The 13,336-nt window shown below is 36.4% G+C and overlaps 1 protein-coding gene and 1 pseudogene across 1 annotated transcript in view; both read left to right on the forward strand.

Annotated features, from left to right (window-relative positions):
• The window catches only part of LOC100378746 (dynein axonemal heavy chain 8-like), a 187,351-nt gene that overhangs the window by 133,590 nt on the left and 40,425 nt on the right, over window positions 1-13,336 (forward strand). Inside the window, exons 63-66 of the mRNA XM_085499020.1 lie at window positions 7,790-7,960; window positions 8,092-8,307; window positions 11,060-11,197; window positions 12,880-13,007. Coding sequence (XP_085355146.1) covers window positions 7,790-7,960; window positions 8,092-8,307; window positions 11,060-11,197; window positions 12,880-13,007 — 653 coding nt within the window. The remainder of the gene's footprint in view (window positions 1-7,789; window positions 7,961-8,091; window positions 8,308-11,059; window positions 11,198-12,879; window positions 13,008-13,336) is intronic.
• Window positions 3,511-5,612, forward strand: LOC144358502 (zinc finger protein 862-like; annotated as a pseudogene).

The following is a 13,336-nucleotide window of genomic DNA, read 5'->3' on the forward strand; positions in this document are numbered from 1 at the left end:
CTCTAAATTACTAATCACTAGTTTAAAAAAAAAAAATTTAAGCAAAATCAGCAGATGATATTTTAACATTGTGGTAATTCACTTCCAAAAATTGCATTGTTGTTGATTTTTGATAGTTATGTGTATATATGTGTGTTGGGAAACTTCATTGCAATTCTCATCTTAGAAACTATTTTTTTTTTTTACTTCTTTATTTTAATTTAGTTTTCATGTGTTTTTTTCTTGAACTTATTTTTTTTTTGCCTTTTTTAAACAATTTCTTTGATTATCTAATCATGTCACATTTTTTATTAGTCCCAGTTTGGGCGCAGTCTGAAAACGAGGACTTATGGATTGATATCTGTGCATGCGTCTGTGCATCTGTGTGTCCATGTTTGCATGTATTCGAACCTATATCTTAGACATACCTGGACCAATTACATACCTTTTTAGTCCCCGTTCGAACGAAGTCCGAAAACGGGGACTTATAATTCGGTCTTCGTTCGTGTGTCCGTGCGTCTGTGCGTCCGTGCGTCCGTCCGGAGTCATATCTCAGAATCCCTTGGACCGATTCCGTTCATTCTTTGCATGTGCCTAGTACTTTATGTGGGACATATGCACATGCAGTGGTTTAGCGATTCGATTTAAAATGGCTGACTGGCAGCCATCTTGTTTTTTGAAAATGTTGTATTTTGGACATGCTTTGCCAGTTTTCATTCAAACTTGGTACATAGATTATACATGTTAGGATACATGTCCATGATGATTTATTTCACAATTGGATCAAAAATGGCCGACTGGCAGCCATCTTGTTTTTTGAAAATGTCATATTTTGGACATGCTTTGTCAGTTTTCATTCAAATTTAGTACATAGATCATACATGTTAGGATACATGTCCCCGATCGTCTGTGAGTTCCTGAGTCTGTCCGTCCGACCGTCCGTGTGTGCGTCTGTCTGTGCGTCAGTCTATCCAACGTCATATTTCAGAATCCTGTGGACCGATTCCGTTCATTCTTTGCATGTGCCTAGTACCTTATGTGGGACATATGCACATGCAGTGGTTTAGCGATTCCATTCAAAATGGCCGACTGGCAGCCATCTTGTTTTTTGAAAATGTTGTATTTTGGACATGCTTTGTCAGTTGTCATTCAAACTTGGTACATACATGTACTTTATACATGTTAGGATGCATGTCCATGACAATTTGTTTCAAAATCTGGTCAAGGATGGCCGATTGACAGCCATCTGACTTTTTGGCCTTACTACTTATATTTCCACAATTTATGTACCATTTTCATTCGTATTTGGCACATACGTCATACATATCAGTGTGTTTCATAATCAGATCAAAGATGGCTGAATAACGTCTGTTTTTATTTTGGCTATATTACTATGACACGAAACAAGTGTTTTGATGTAAATAAACAATCTGTTGTATACGCCACTTGGAACTCAAGTTTCAAGGACACGCTCGCGACAACCCCTCCGCTTTAATATGACGAGCATAAAGAGAACTTAACGGGGACTGTGTCATTTTCAATGACTTGTCTGTTTTGTTATCTACTCAGTCCTTGTTCTCTTCTTTTTCTTTTTCTTTTTTTTTTTTTAAGCTCCGCTGTCGACTTTGTCGAGCGGAGCTTATCATATGAGTGATTGTCCGTCATCGTCTGTCGTTCGTGTCAATGTTTTACTTTTTCGACTTTTTCTTGAAAACTATAAGCCTGAATGCTTTGATACTTGGTGTATATGTACCTTTGGTAGACCTCTTTTAGATTTGTTCCATTCATGATGATATCTTTAATTCTCTAATTTTGGTGAATATTTTTGTCATTTTTGGTAAAAAATGATATTTTCGCCTTTTTATTAAAAACTGCAAGTCCAATTGCTTTGGTATTACATATATAGGTACTACATGTGGTCCTCTCTCAGATTTGTTCATTTCATGATGATATCTTCAATTCTCTAATTTTGATGAATATTTTTGTAATTTTTGTTAAAAAGTGATATTTTTGACTTTTTGTTAAAAACCACAAGTCCGATTACTTTTATATTACCTATATAGGTACTACATGTGGACCTCTTTCAGATTTGTTATTTTTGTCATTTTTGGTGAAAAGCGATGTTTTTGAATTCTTGTTAAAAACAGCAAGTCTACATATTGTTTATTTTCTAATGATATCTTCTGTTCTTTAATTGAAATGTGCATTGGTAACAGCGGAGCTATCTCAGCCGACAGGCTACTTGTTTATTATGCTTTCATTTTGTATTTTTTCTTATTGCCATTTTGAATTTATCTAAAACTTTAATATATTTTAAAACCTAGATGCTAAACAGGGTATGATTTCAATAAAAGCATTATTAATATTATTATTATTTCATAATATTGTACATATGCACATCAATGTGTTCACGATCTGATTCAAGATGACAAAATAGAGGCCATTTTTGTACTAAAATAAAGCATTTCTGGCTTTCTGGAATTGGATCTTGACTGTTTACAGATGGATTTTGCTCAAACTTGTTACAGACATTGGACATTATGGGACCTTGATGCACGTCATTTTGTTCTTCAGATCGGATTCAAAATAGACGAATGGTGGCCATTTTGTTTTAATCAATGTGGTTTTAGTGCCATATATCCGACATGCTTTGACTGATTATATTCAGATTTTATATATTCATTAGGCCATTTTTATTCCTTGTTTCTCGAGTTTTTATAATTAAATTTTTTTGAGGAGGGCGAAAAAAAAATAAAATTACGCTGAAATAAAATGTTATTTTTATTTCATTTTCGGCTTCTGTTCATTCGGCGGGTTTGCGAAACAAGGGATAATAAAAGTCTGGCTTTTTACATCATGTAATAGATATGCAGATGTATTTAAAATGGCCGACTGGTGGCCATTTTGTTTTAAATATTGCTGTTCCAGCGCAATATCTCTCAATATGGTCAAGTACTTGTTAGTCCCTGCTCGGATTCCGTGCATGCGTCCGGACCTGTATCTTTGAAATGCCTGGACCAATCTCAATCAAACTTCACACATACATCATACATGATATTATCAAGGCTCGAAATTAGTGGTAGCCCCGCGTCCACAGACTACCAGTTTCTTTCTTGGGGCTACCACTTTTCAAATTCGGTAGCCCAATTGGGCTACCAAACATCCGGGATTGTTATGACGTACTTGTGATACAATAAAGCTAACACGCAAATTACAAGTTTGCGACCATACGCGACTAGGACAAGTTTGCAACAAGTTAAGATTCACTGACTACGCTGATACTATTTATCTCTTCGAGTTGAAATATTATTGACAGGTACTTGGGGAAACAGCCAATCAAATTGTCCCATGGTTCTAGCTGCTTCTGTTATTTTTGAGTAAAAGTGTGTTTTGTTTTATTGGCGACTTGTCCGCGTCATTTTTGTACACAAATTATACAAAAAATGTTTCAAATTAATTTATTGACGCCAGTTGTCTTCCTAGCCGGCAAAATAATTTGTTGCTTGCCAGTTCAAGTCAGTCGACGTCAAGATGAGTCTCCTGAATTTTTTTCGGAAACAGTCACCACAACCACCCACACAGTCGCATGACCAACTCAAAAGCGTTGACGAGGGACCAAATAAAAAGGCAAGGATAGAGCGAGTGCGAAAATTTCAAGGTTCTTGGAAAACTGGTCGAGACTGGCTGAAGTATAATGCCGCCAAAAAATCAATGTTTTGTACGATTTGTACAAATGGAACATCGGCATTTGCAAGCAGTGACGGTTGTACGAATTTTCGCATCGAATCATTGCGAAAACATGAACAAGTAGTATTCATCGTAGAGCAGTACAGAAAGTTGTTATTGAAAAAAGCTCAAATCCTCGTCCACTTGTGAGTTGCGTGATGAACATGGATCAAACGCAGTACCAACGACTTCAAATAATATTTCGTACCGCATATTACCTTGCAAAAAACGAGAAACCGTTTTCCGATTTTGCTGATCTTCTGACGCTTCAAGAAATCAACGGTGTTAAAATAGGTAACACTTATCGAAACGACAAGCAGGCTGCTTCTTTTATTGGTTTTATTGGCGAGTCCATATGCCGTCATGTTGCCGACAGCATAAATGAAAGTGGACTGTACTCAGTATTGATTGATTCGTCAACAGACCGTGCTGTTGTGGAGGAGGAAATCATTTACGTTTGTATGTTAGAAGACTGCCGTCCAGTCACTAAGTTCTCAGCCTGCAAGCAATGCCTCAATTACGGCGATCGACGCAGGTTTTCGCGTTGAAATGGGGTTAGGAGGAAACGAATGGCGGGAGAGACTGGTAGCTATGGCTTCCGATGGCGTGGCCGTCATGGTGGGGAATCGATCCGGGGTTATGACACGTATTCGCCAAGATGTGCCCCACCTCGTCAGTGTCCACTGTACAGCACCGTCTTGAATTGTGTCTGAAGACAGCTCTAAGGCAGTGTCGTAATTTTTCCTACATTGAAGATTTTTTAGTTCAAATTTTTAAATTTTATAATAATTCGCCACGTAATCTTGCAGCTTTGAGAGAGACCGGTAATGCTCTGGGGTCGCCGTGTTGAAACCGACAAATGTAGTTGGAACGCGATGGGTAGACCATCACAAGCGTGCGCTGCAGGCAATCGATCGAGACTGGAAGCCGCTTGTTACCCACCTAGAGGATATCGTAACCCCAGGAAGTGATCATACAAATGATTCGAAAATAAAAGCCAAGGGTTTTTTGGAGAAACTCACCCGAATGCAGTTTATGAAGTTTGTTTATATACAGCTTGATATTTATCGTGTTCTAAGTCGCATGTCACTCTTATTCCAGCAAAATGACACTTCAATTGAAAGTGTAGTGTAGTGTACGGACTTAAAACTACACTTGACAACTTACAACTGCTAATTAATGAACCCGGCCCTTCTGAAAGCACGTTTATTGACGAAACACTTGATGGCACTCGTTACATGTTTCGCGGCTCTCCACTCCATGATCCACCGAGGCGAGAAAATGGAACTGCAGAGGATGAGAAAACATCGCTAATCAATGCATGCAGAGATGAAATCACCACCCAGTTCCTATCATTCACTGAAGAACCAGTGCTTGCGTCGGCGGCAGTGTTTGATCCAACTAACTGGCCTCAACATCCAGACGAACTTCGAAATTATGGTCGAGATGAAATAACAACCATCCTGCGCCACTTCGATAATTTGTTAAATCGACAAACAAATTTTGAAGCAGATGAAGTTCTGAACGAATGGACTGGACTCAAAACCACAGTCAGTGCAGTAGTTGCTGCAAATCCAACCTTGCAGTTCTTGGACATTTGGCAGCGAATTCTTAGTAATAATCCTGCAGGATATTCTAATATCTTATGGCTGGTGAAAATAATATTATTGATACCAGTACACACGAGCGAGTGCTAGAGAGGATTCTCTCTCACGTCGCGTATCAAGTCCGATTGGCGTGCAGCTCTGAATACAAATACGCTGTGTCAGCTAATGCGTATTGTACTGCACGGCGGAAACTTGAGAGATTACGACCCGACACATGCAATCGCGCTGTGGTTCAATGACGGTGATCGTGGACGTCGCCCAGACACCTTATGGTCCCAGACAACCAGCCGACAACGATGAATGAAAACAAATCGCCGTAAAATACCATCAGTTTCAGAATGTATTTCTTGCTCAATGACATGAAATATACCGTTCATTAGTGAAAATAAATTTTATCAATTTGACCACATATGAAACTCATTTTTAAGTCATTCTCATTTTCTTTTTTCTGTTGTTGTTATTGTTACTGTTGACCCAATTCTCATGCCCATTGTTTTGAAACACTCCAAGCTGCTATTCATTACTGTAAAATGTATTAAATTGTGTTTCTGTAATTAATGAAAAAACAACTTCACAAAAGATAAACACAGATATTTTTTAATGATGAATTTAATGAAGTTCAAGTGTTCAGAAAATTACAATCAAGACAATTTATTTTTTGTGGCAATTTAAGTTTTGTGACAATAAGATTGAATACTGTAACATTAAAACTTCAAACTTGGAATTTGCAGTATTTCACAATGCACAATAAGTGAAAGCAGTGAAACTATAAAACATGAACTCTTTATTTCAGTTTAGTTCTCCTGTCTATAGGAAATTAGTACCGATACATTCAAATATATGAAACATTACCTACCTGTCAAAAAGACGTACTGAACATATGACATTTGCATAAATACTGCTTTAAAAATTTTGGGCTACCACTGATTGATCTTGGGCTACCAGATTTAAAAAGTGGTAGCCCAGATGGACTACCAAAAAAAAAAGTTAATTTCGAGCACTGAATTATACATATGCACATCAATTTGTTTCACAACCTGATTCAAGATGGCCGAATGGCGACCATTTTTGTTGTAAAAATCATCAAAATCAAGCATTTCTCGGCTGTTTACAGATGGATTTTGTTCAAACTTGGTATATAGATTGGACTTTATAGGACCTTGATGCACATTTTATTTTCAGATAAGATACAAAATGGCCAATTGGTACCATATCTCTGACTTGCTGTGACTGATTATGTTCAAATTTTAAATATTCTTTATACATCATGTCATAGATATACAGATATATTGGTTTGACGGTCCTATTAAAAATGGCCAAATGGAGGCCATTTTTGTGCTAAAAAATCATCAAATATCAAGCATTTATGGATGGATTTTGTTCAAACTTGGTACATACATTAGACATTACGGGTTCCTGATGCACGTTATTTTATTTTTGGCTCAACGGACCATAGGTCCGCTGAGCCTATGGGATGGATTTCTGTCCTGCGTATGTCGTGTGTCTATCTATCTGTCTGTGCACAACTTCTTCTAAAAAACCGCCGAACCGTTTGACTCGATTTTTGGTGTGTGGATGCCGTGATGAGTGTAGATGGTAATTTGTTCATGAGAAGTCGATCTGCCGAAAAATTATGCAAATTAGCCCCCCAAAACTCTAAATTTTCTTCTGTGCTACTGTGGCGGTCTATAGGTAGCCAGTAGCCTGAATGCTTTGATACTTGGTGTGCATGTACCTTGTGTTGACATCTACTAGATTGTTCATCCCATGGCCATATCTTTAATTCTCTAATTTTGGCAAGTATTTTTGTCATTTTGGGTTAAAAATGGAATTTCAACTAACCACTATTTCCAATGCTTTGGTGTTAGGCATACATGTGTTTATTATTCCATTGACAACTTTGTGTGGTTGTTTGGCGATATTTCATTTAAAAGTACAAATTTAAACGAAAAGTTGTGGCATATACAGCACTAATCTTTTGTACAATAGCCGTTGAGCAACAGGCCACTGGCCTATTTTTTAGATCGGATTCAGAATGGCTGACTAGTGGCCATTTTGTTTTAATGAATGGGCTTCTAGAGCCATATCTCAGACATGCTTTGATTGATTATGTTAAAATTTTATATATTCATTATACATCATGTTATAGATATGTACATGTATTCAAAATGGCTGATTTTGTTTTAATTAATGCTGTTCCAGAGCAATATCTCTCAATGTGGACAAGTACTCGTTTGACGATCAGATACAAATGTCAATCATTTAATTGTTAATCATCATAATCATATTCCTGACATGGTTATATTCCAGCTATATTACTATAAACAAAACTGTATATCTTAAATTTGATAACTGACAGGGACTGTGCCATGCATGGCTTGTTTAACTATGTATTTGATTTTACTATCTTCCCATCTTGATGAGTTCCAACATACATAAAATGCTGAATTAAATGCGTGTTTTATCTCTATTTTCAGACTCTCAAACCAGCTCACATTTCAACTGTTAGAAAACTTGCTAAGCCACCACATTTAATCATGCGTATTATGGACTGTGTGTTATTACTGTTCCAACAAAGGCTTGGCCCTGTGGTTTCTGATGCAGACAGACCAGGTCATATCAAACCATCGTGGGGTGATTCACTTAAGGTAAGTCCTGGCACTCTAAGTTTAAGCCCTTTAATTAAATCATGAAGAAATCACTTTTACTTTTTATGGACAAGATTAAAATAGTTAATATGTATAGTCTTCAATTAATTGTTGATTTTTTTGTTTTTCAGCTAATGAGTGGTGGTGGATTTCTTCAGAATTTAATGACATATCCAAAAGACTCTATAAATGCAGAGATGGTGGAATTGCTACAACCATATCTTGATGCTGAAGATTATAATCTAGCATCAGCTAAGAAAGTTTGTGGTGATGTTGCAGGTTTATGTAGCTGGACACAAGCTATGTCTTTTTTTTATGGTATAAATAAAGAAGTACTGCCATTAAAGGTTAGTATCTTGTATGTCATTACTGTAGGACATTATACAACAGTTTAAATATAGAATTAAAATGTTTGAGCTGCCGACCACCTTAAAAAATATGCATGCAGAAACACTATATTTAACAAAGAATGGCACTTAAAATCTGGATGGAAATGCCTTTTATTTCAACAGAACTAAATCTTTAAAGGATTGAAAATGCGCTAGTGACAATGGCAATTTAATTTCCCAACCAAGACCAGCACAAATCATACTTGGTGTGCTGATGAATATTACAGCACCTTCAACATTATAGCAAAGAAATATACCATGCAAACAAAATATTCTATATATTTTTTGTTCCCATTTGTTCCTCAAAAATAAATAATTTTATTTGACAAATGTCTGCCATTTTAACCTTTTTTCAAATTTATAAAGTGCAATTAGGTCTTGGTTCACAGACAATTGTCTGCTAGCACATCAACAAAACATGATTGTGTTATATTTTTAAATGCAGTCACATGTTTTCTCTAGTAAAAGCACATTTGCTTATAGCAAGTTTCAGAAGTATTGGGGCAGCAAATTTCCAAACTGGCTAGCGAATTAGCTAACTGCTTTGGTTTTGACTGAACGGTTGGCTTTCGAATCTCGCTGGTGCCGTCCTGTGGTCACGCACACTCTGGGTGAATCTATATAACAATAGTCATATTTTAGTTTGATGGCGATTTCGCTTTCAAATATGCCGGGGAAAGTGTTCTATTTTTTGTGTGTAATGAGGTGGTCGTATACAAGGGATTGTCCACGCAAAAACGATGAATGAAGTCGAATTTTATGAGCATTTGGTTTAATTTACCCCAACAAATCGTTTGGATGGGAAAATTTATTTTCTCCCTGATTTGTAGGCAACTTTTTCTCAACTTGTCTCATTATTTAGTTTCAATCAGTGTTCAAGATGGCCTCCATATAGTAAATATCGGTGGATTAATCACATTTATGATATTACCACTTGTACGCCAGCTTTGCAAAGCAAATCATTCAGTGGAATCCAGACATGTACCAGGCTACGTAAAAGCATTCTATGTATCCCAATGCAATATAGACTCGCCCAGAGTGGACGCGACCACGAGTCGGTGCCATCGAGATTTGAAAGCCAACTGTTTAGTCAAAACTCAATCAGTTAGCTAATTCGCTAGCGAGTTTGCAAATTGGCTGCCCCAATATTTCTGAGACTTGCTGTAATGTCAGTCTATGGTCAAAATAACATGTATTTCAATGATTTAGCATGAAATAAATGTTATTTTTGCTTTCTGTTTCTCTTTTTTGAAGATGTACTACTTAATATAGTGAATACAGTATTCTTTATTTGTAATTTGTGTCTTTAATTCCCGCAGCACCACAGGAGTTATTTCTAAGGTTTATTTGATTTAGTGACAATGACAGTGAGTTACACTGTAATACCATACTGTACTTCCCCGAGTATAAGCCCAGGGGCCTGAACATGTATAATTGTGAAAATTAGGGGGTTGGCTTATACTCAAGGACCACCTCAGAAAAGAAAATTTTTTGGTGGGTTTACAATTGTAACCATCTTCCCAACCTCGTTCACAGCGCCAGTCTCGGAGAAATATTTATACGTCTTTTTGAGGAAAAAAATGCAAAACAAGTCGTTATTGATTTCCACAACACTTTTTACAATGAAAAAACAAACATATTCATAAAAATACATACATTTTATTACAATACCGTTTACATACCGTCTGAATTTACTGTGCAAAAATGGGTAGGTTCTGTAAGAAAACGGTCGAAGGCAAGATCTTAACATTATCTTCGTTGTGGAATGTTTTCGATCGTATGCAAACTGATGATTCGACCTACACAACTTCCTTTGACCTAACAGGTCACGTCTTTCGTTAACCAATCATATGCTGTGTACAGACAAAGTTTTCCGATTATTGAGGAAGTAATTTTTTCAACGCAATGCAGAAGTGAATTACCGCGATGTTAAAATGCGATCTGTTAACACTCATTTTGACCATAAAAAAGTGATTTTTTCCCTAAAAGCTGTTGATTCACAATTTTTGAAAGGTAAACTGATGATGGAGGAAGTATTTAAACCTTTCACTGCTAACAAGTCATATTGAAGAATAGTTTGCTCGTTCACACCCAATTCACAATAGTCTTAATGGACATGTTCAATGACCAGGTTTCACGACTTGACGATTACTTTTTTGGCGTTTGGGAGCTACTACTCAAAAAAAATATGGATTACTTCAGTATTGCAACATCTGGATTCATCCTGAGTAAATAACAAAATAGAAAAGGTTCACCCACCATGCACTCTGAAATTAATGTGAGTTTTCTCGTAAAAAGATGGAATCAAACTACCATACCAATCATGATTTTTATGCAATGAAATACAAATTTACAGGCATATTTTAATAGATGTTGTCGACATCCGGTAACAACACCCTGGGTCTATACTCGGGAGGTGCTTATGCTCGGGGAAGTATGGTAGTCACCCTACAATTTCGTCCCAGAAATATGTGAGAAGATCAAGATGTAGAACATGTTCCCAATGAACTGCATGTACTTTTAATACGATTAAGCATGTATAATTTTTTTATACTTTATTAATTCAACTTAAGATGAACTGTCATTATTCATTACAGTGTATTATAGATATTATTATTGTATGAAATGAAAGACAGGCGTTTGACGAAAAGGTTGACCTGTGAAAGTTACTGAAAGTTACTTATTGTTTTTATTGTCTTTGTTTGAATAGGCTAATTTGGCAATACAGGAAGGGCGATTGAATATAGCTATGGCAGAATTGGGTGCAGCACAAGCAACTCTAGATGCTAAACAAGCAGAGCTGGATGAAGTACAGGCTAAATTTGATGCTGCAATGTCAGAAAAACAGGTACTAATTAAGAATTAATTTTTCTATGCTTGCTTAGCTCAGCTGTTGACAAAGTCAATCAGAGTTATTCATATTATTGATCGATACAGTTGAATTTCGGACAAGAATCATGTCTCAAATGTTCATACTTCTGACATTTGTTTACCAAGTTACTAGTGAATTTATAAATGTTGGTGTGATTGTATTAGTTTTGAAAAATTGTTGCCCATTCTCTGGCTTGCATTGACTAATTTCTTTAAAACAATACATATATGTAACACACAATACAAAAGGGTCATATAGAATTTATTATTAGTACAATGTATCTGGTAAACAAAAATGTTGTCATATGTTACTTCTGTTCGGGTATTATAAAAAGAAATTCTTGAAAAATTTATGCTAGGATTTTGTCTTTGACTGACATATATAGAGTATTTCAATTGGTAAAATTTTTTATTTATGACTTATTAGTCCCCGTTCGGACGAAGTCCGAAAACGAGGACTTATAATTCAGTCTCCATCCGTGCGTCTGTGCGTTCGTCCAGAGTCATATCTCAGAATCCCTTGGACCGATTCCGTTCATTCTTTGCATGTGCCTAGTACTTTATGTGGGACATATGCACATGCAGTGGTTTAGCAATTCGATTCAAAATGGCCGACTGGCAGCCATCTTGTTTTTTGAAAATGTTGTATTTTGGACATGCTTTGTCAGTTTTCATTTAAACTTTGTACATAGATTATACATGTTAGGATACATGTCCATGACAATTTATTTCACAATTGGATCAAAGATGGCCGACTGGCAGCCATCTTGTTTTTTGAAAATGTTGTATTTTGGACATGCTTTGTCAGTTTTCATTCAAATTTAGTACATAGATCATACATGTTAGGATACATGTCCCCGACCGTCCGTGAGTTCCTGAGTCTGTCCGTCCGTCCGTCATATCTCAGAATCCCTTGGACCGATTCCGTTCATTCTTTGCATGTGCCTAGTACTTTATGTGGGACATATGCACATGCAGTGGTTTAGCAATTCGATTCAAAATGGCCGACTGGCAGCCATCTCGTTTTTTGAAAATGTTGTACTTTGGACATGCTTTGTCAGTTGTCATTCAAACTTGGTACATAGATTATACATGTTAGGATACATGTCCATGACGATTTATTTCGCAATTGGATGAAAGATGGTCGACTGGCAGGTATCTTGTTTTGTTTTTTTATGCGGTATCTTGGACGTGCTCTGTCAGTTTTCATTAAAATTTGGCACATACATGTACTTTATACATGTTAGGATGCATATCCATGACAATTTGTTTCAAAATCTGGTCAAGGATGGCTGATTGACAGCCATCTGACTTTTTGGCCTTACTACTATATTTCCACAATTTATGTACCTTTTTCATTCGTATTTGGCACATACATCATACATATCAGTGTGTTTCATAATCAGTTCAAAGATGGCCGAATAACGGCTGTTTTTATTTTTGACCATATTACTACTACACGGAACACGTGTTTTGATGTAAATAATCTGTTGTATATGCCACTTGGAACTCAAGTTTCAAGGACACGCTCGCGACAACCCCTCAGCTTTAATATGACAAGCACATAGAGAACTTTAAAAAATTTAATGGGGACTGTGTCATTTTCAATGACTTGTTTTATTTGATATCAGTGATAATAAGGTCACATTTCTTTGATAGGAACTGCTTGACAGTGCTGAAAGCTGTAGAAATAAGATGGAAGCAGCCTCAGCTCTTATTAGTGGTTTAGGTGGTGAGAAGATCAGATGGACCCAACAGAGTAAAGAATTTAAAGCACAAATTGATAGGTGTGTGAAATTGTTAAATTATTGCAGAGTTGTATTTGTTTAAATCTTGATTTTTAGAGCAAGAAACTGATCATAATTATCACAAGCAATTTGTTGCATTACACTGTTTTGTTTATTCAGTGAACTGACTATCGTATGTAACACATGTTGATTGTCTTTGGTTTTGAAAGTTTCAAAGGCGAAGCTGATTCAACAATTATTGGCATTGTTGAAATGTACACCCAGTCAAGTACTCACTCTGAATGTATCAATCTGCCATTTCAAAACTTACTGGTTTTTGCCGAAATTCACAAATCTAAGACTTGGTTATTCTGGTATTCTGGTATTAA

This window comes from Saccoglossus kowalevskii, chromosome 5, assembly GCF_978046115.1.
Source record: "Saccoglossus kowalevskii chromosome 5, keSacKowa6.1, whole genome shotgun sequence".
Taxonomy (NCBI): domain Eukaryota; kingdom Metazoa; phylum Hemichordata; class Enteropneusta; family Harrimaniidae; genus Saccoglossus; species Saccoglossus kowalevskii.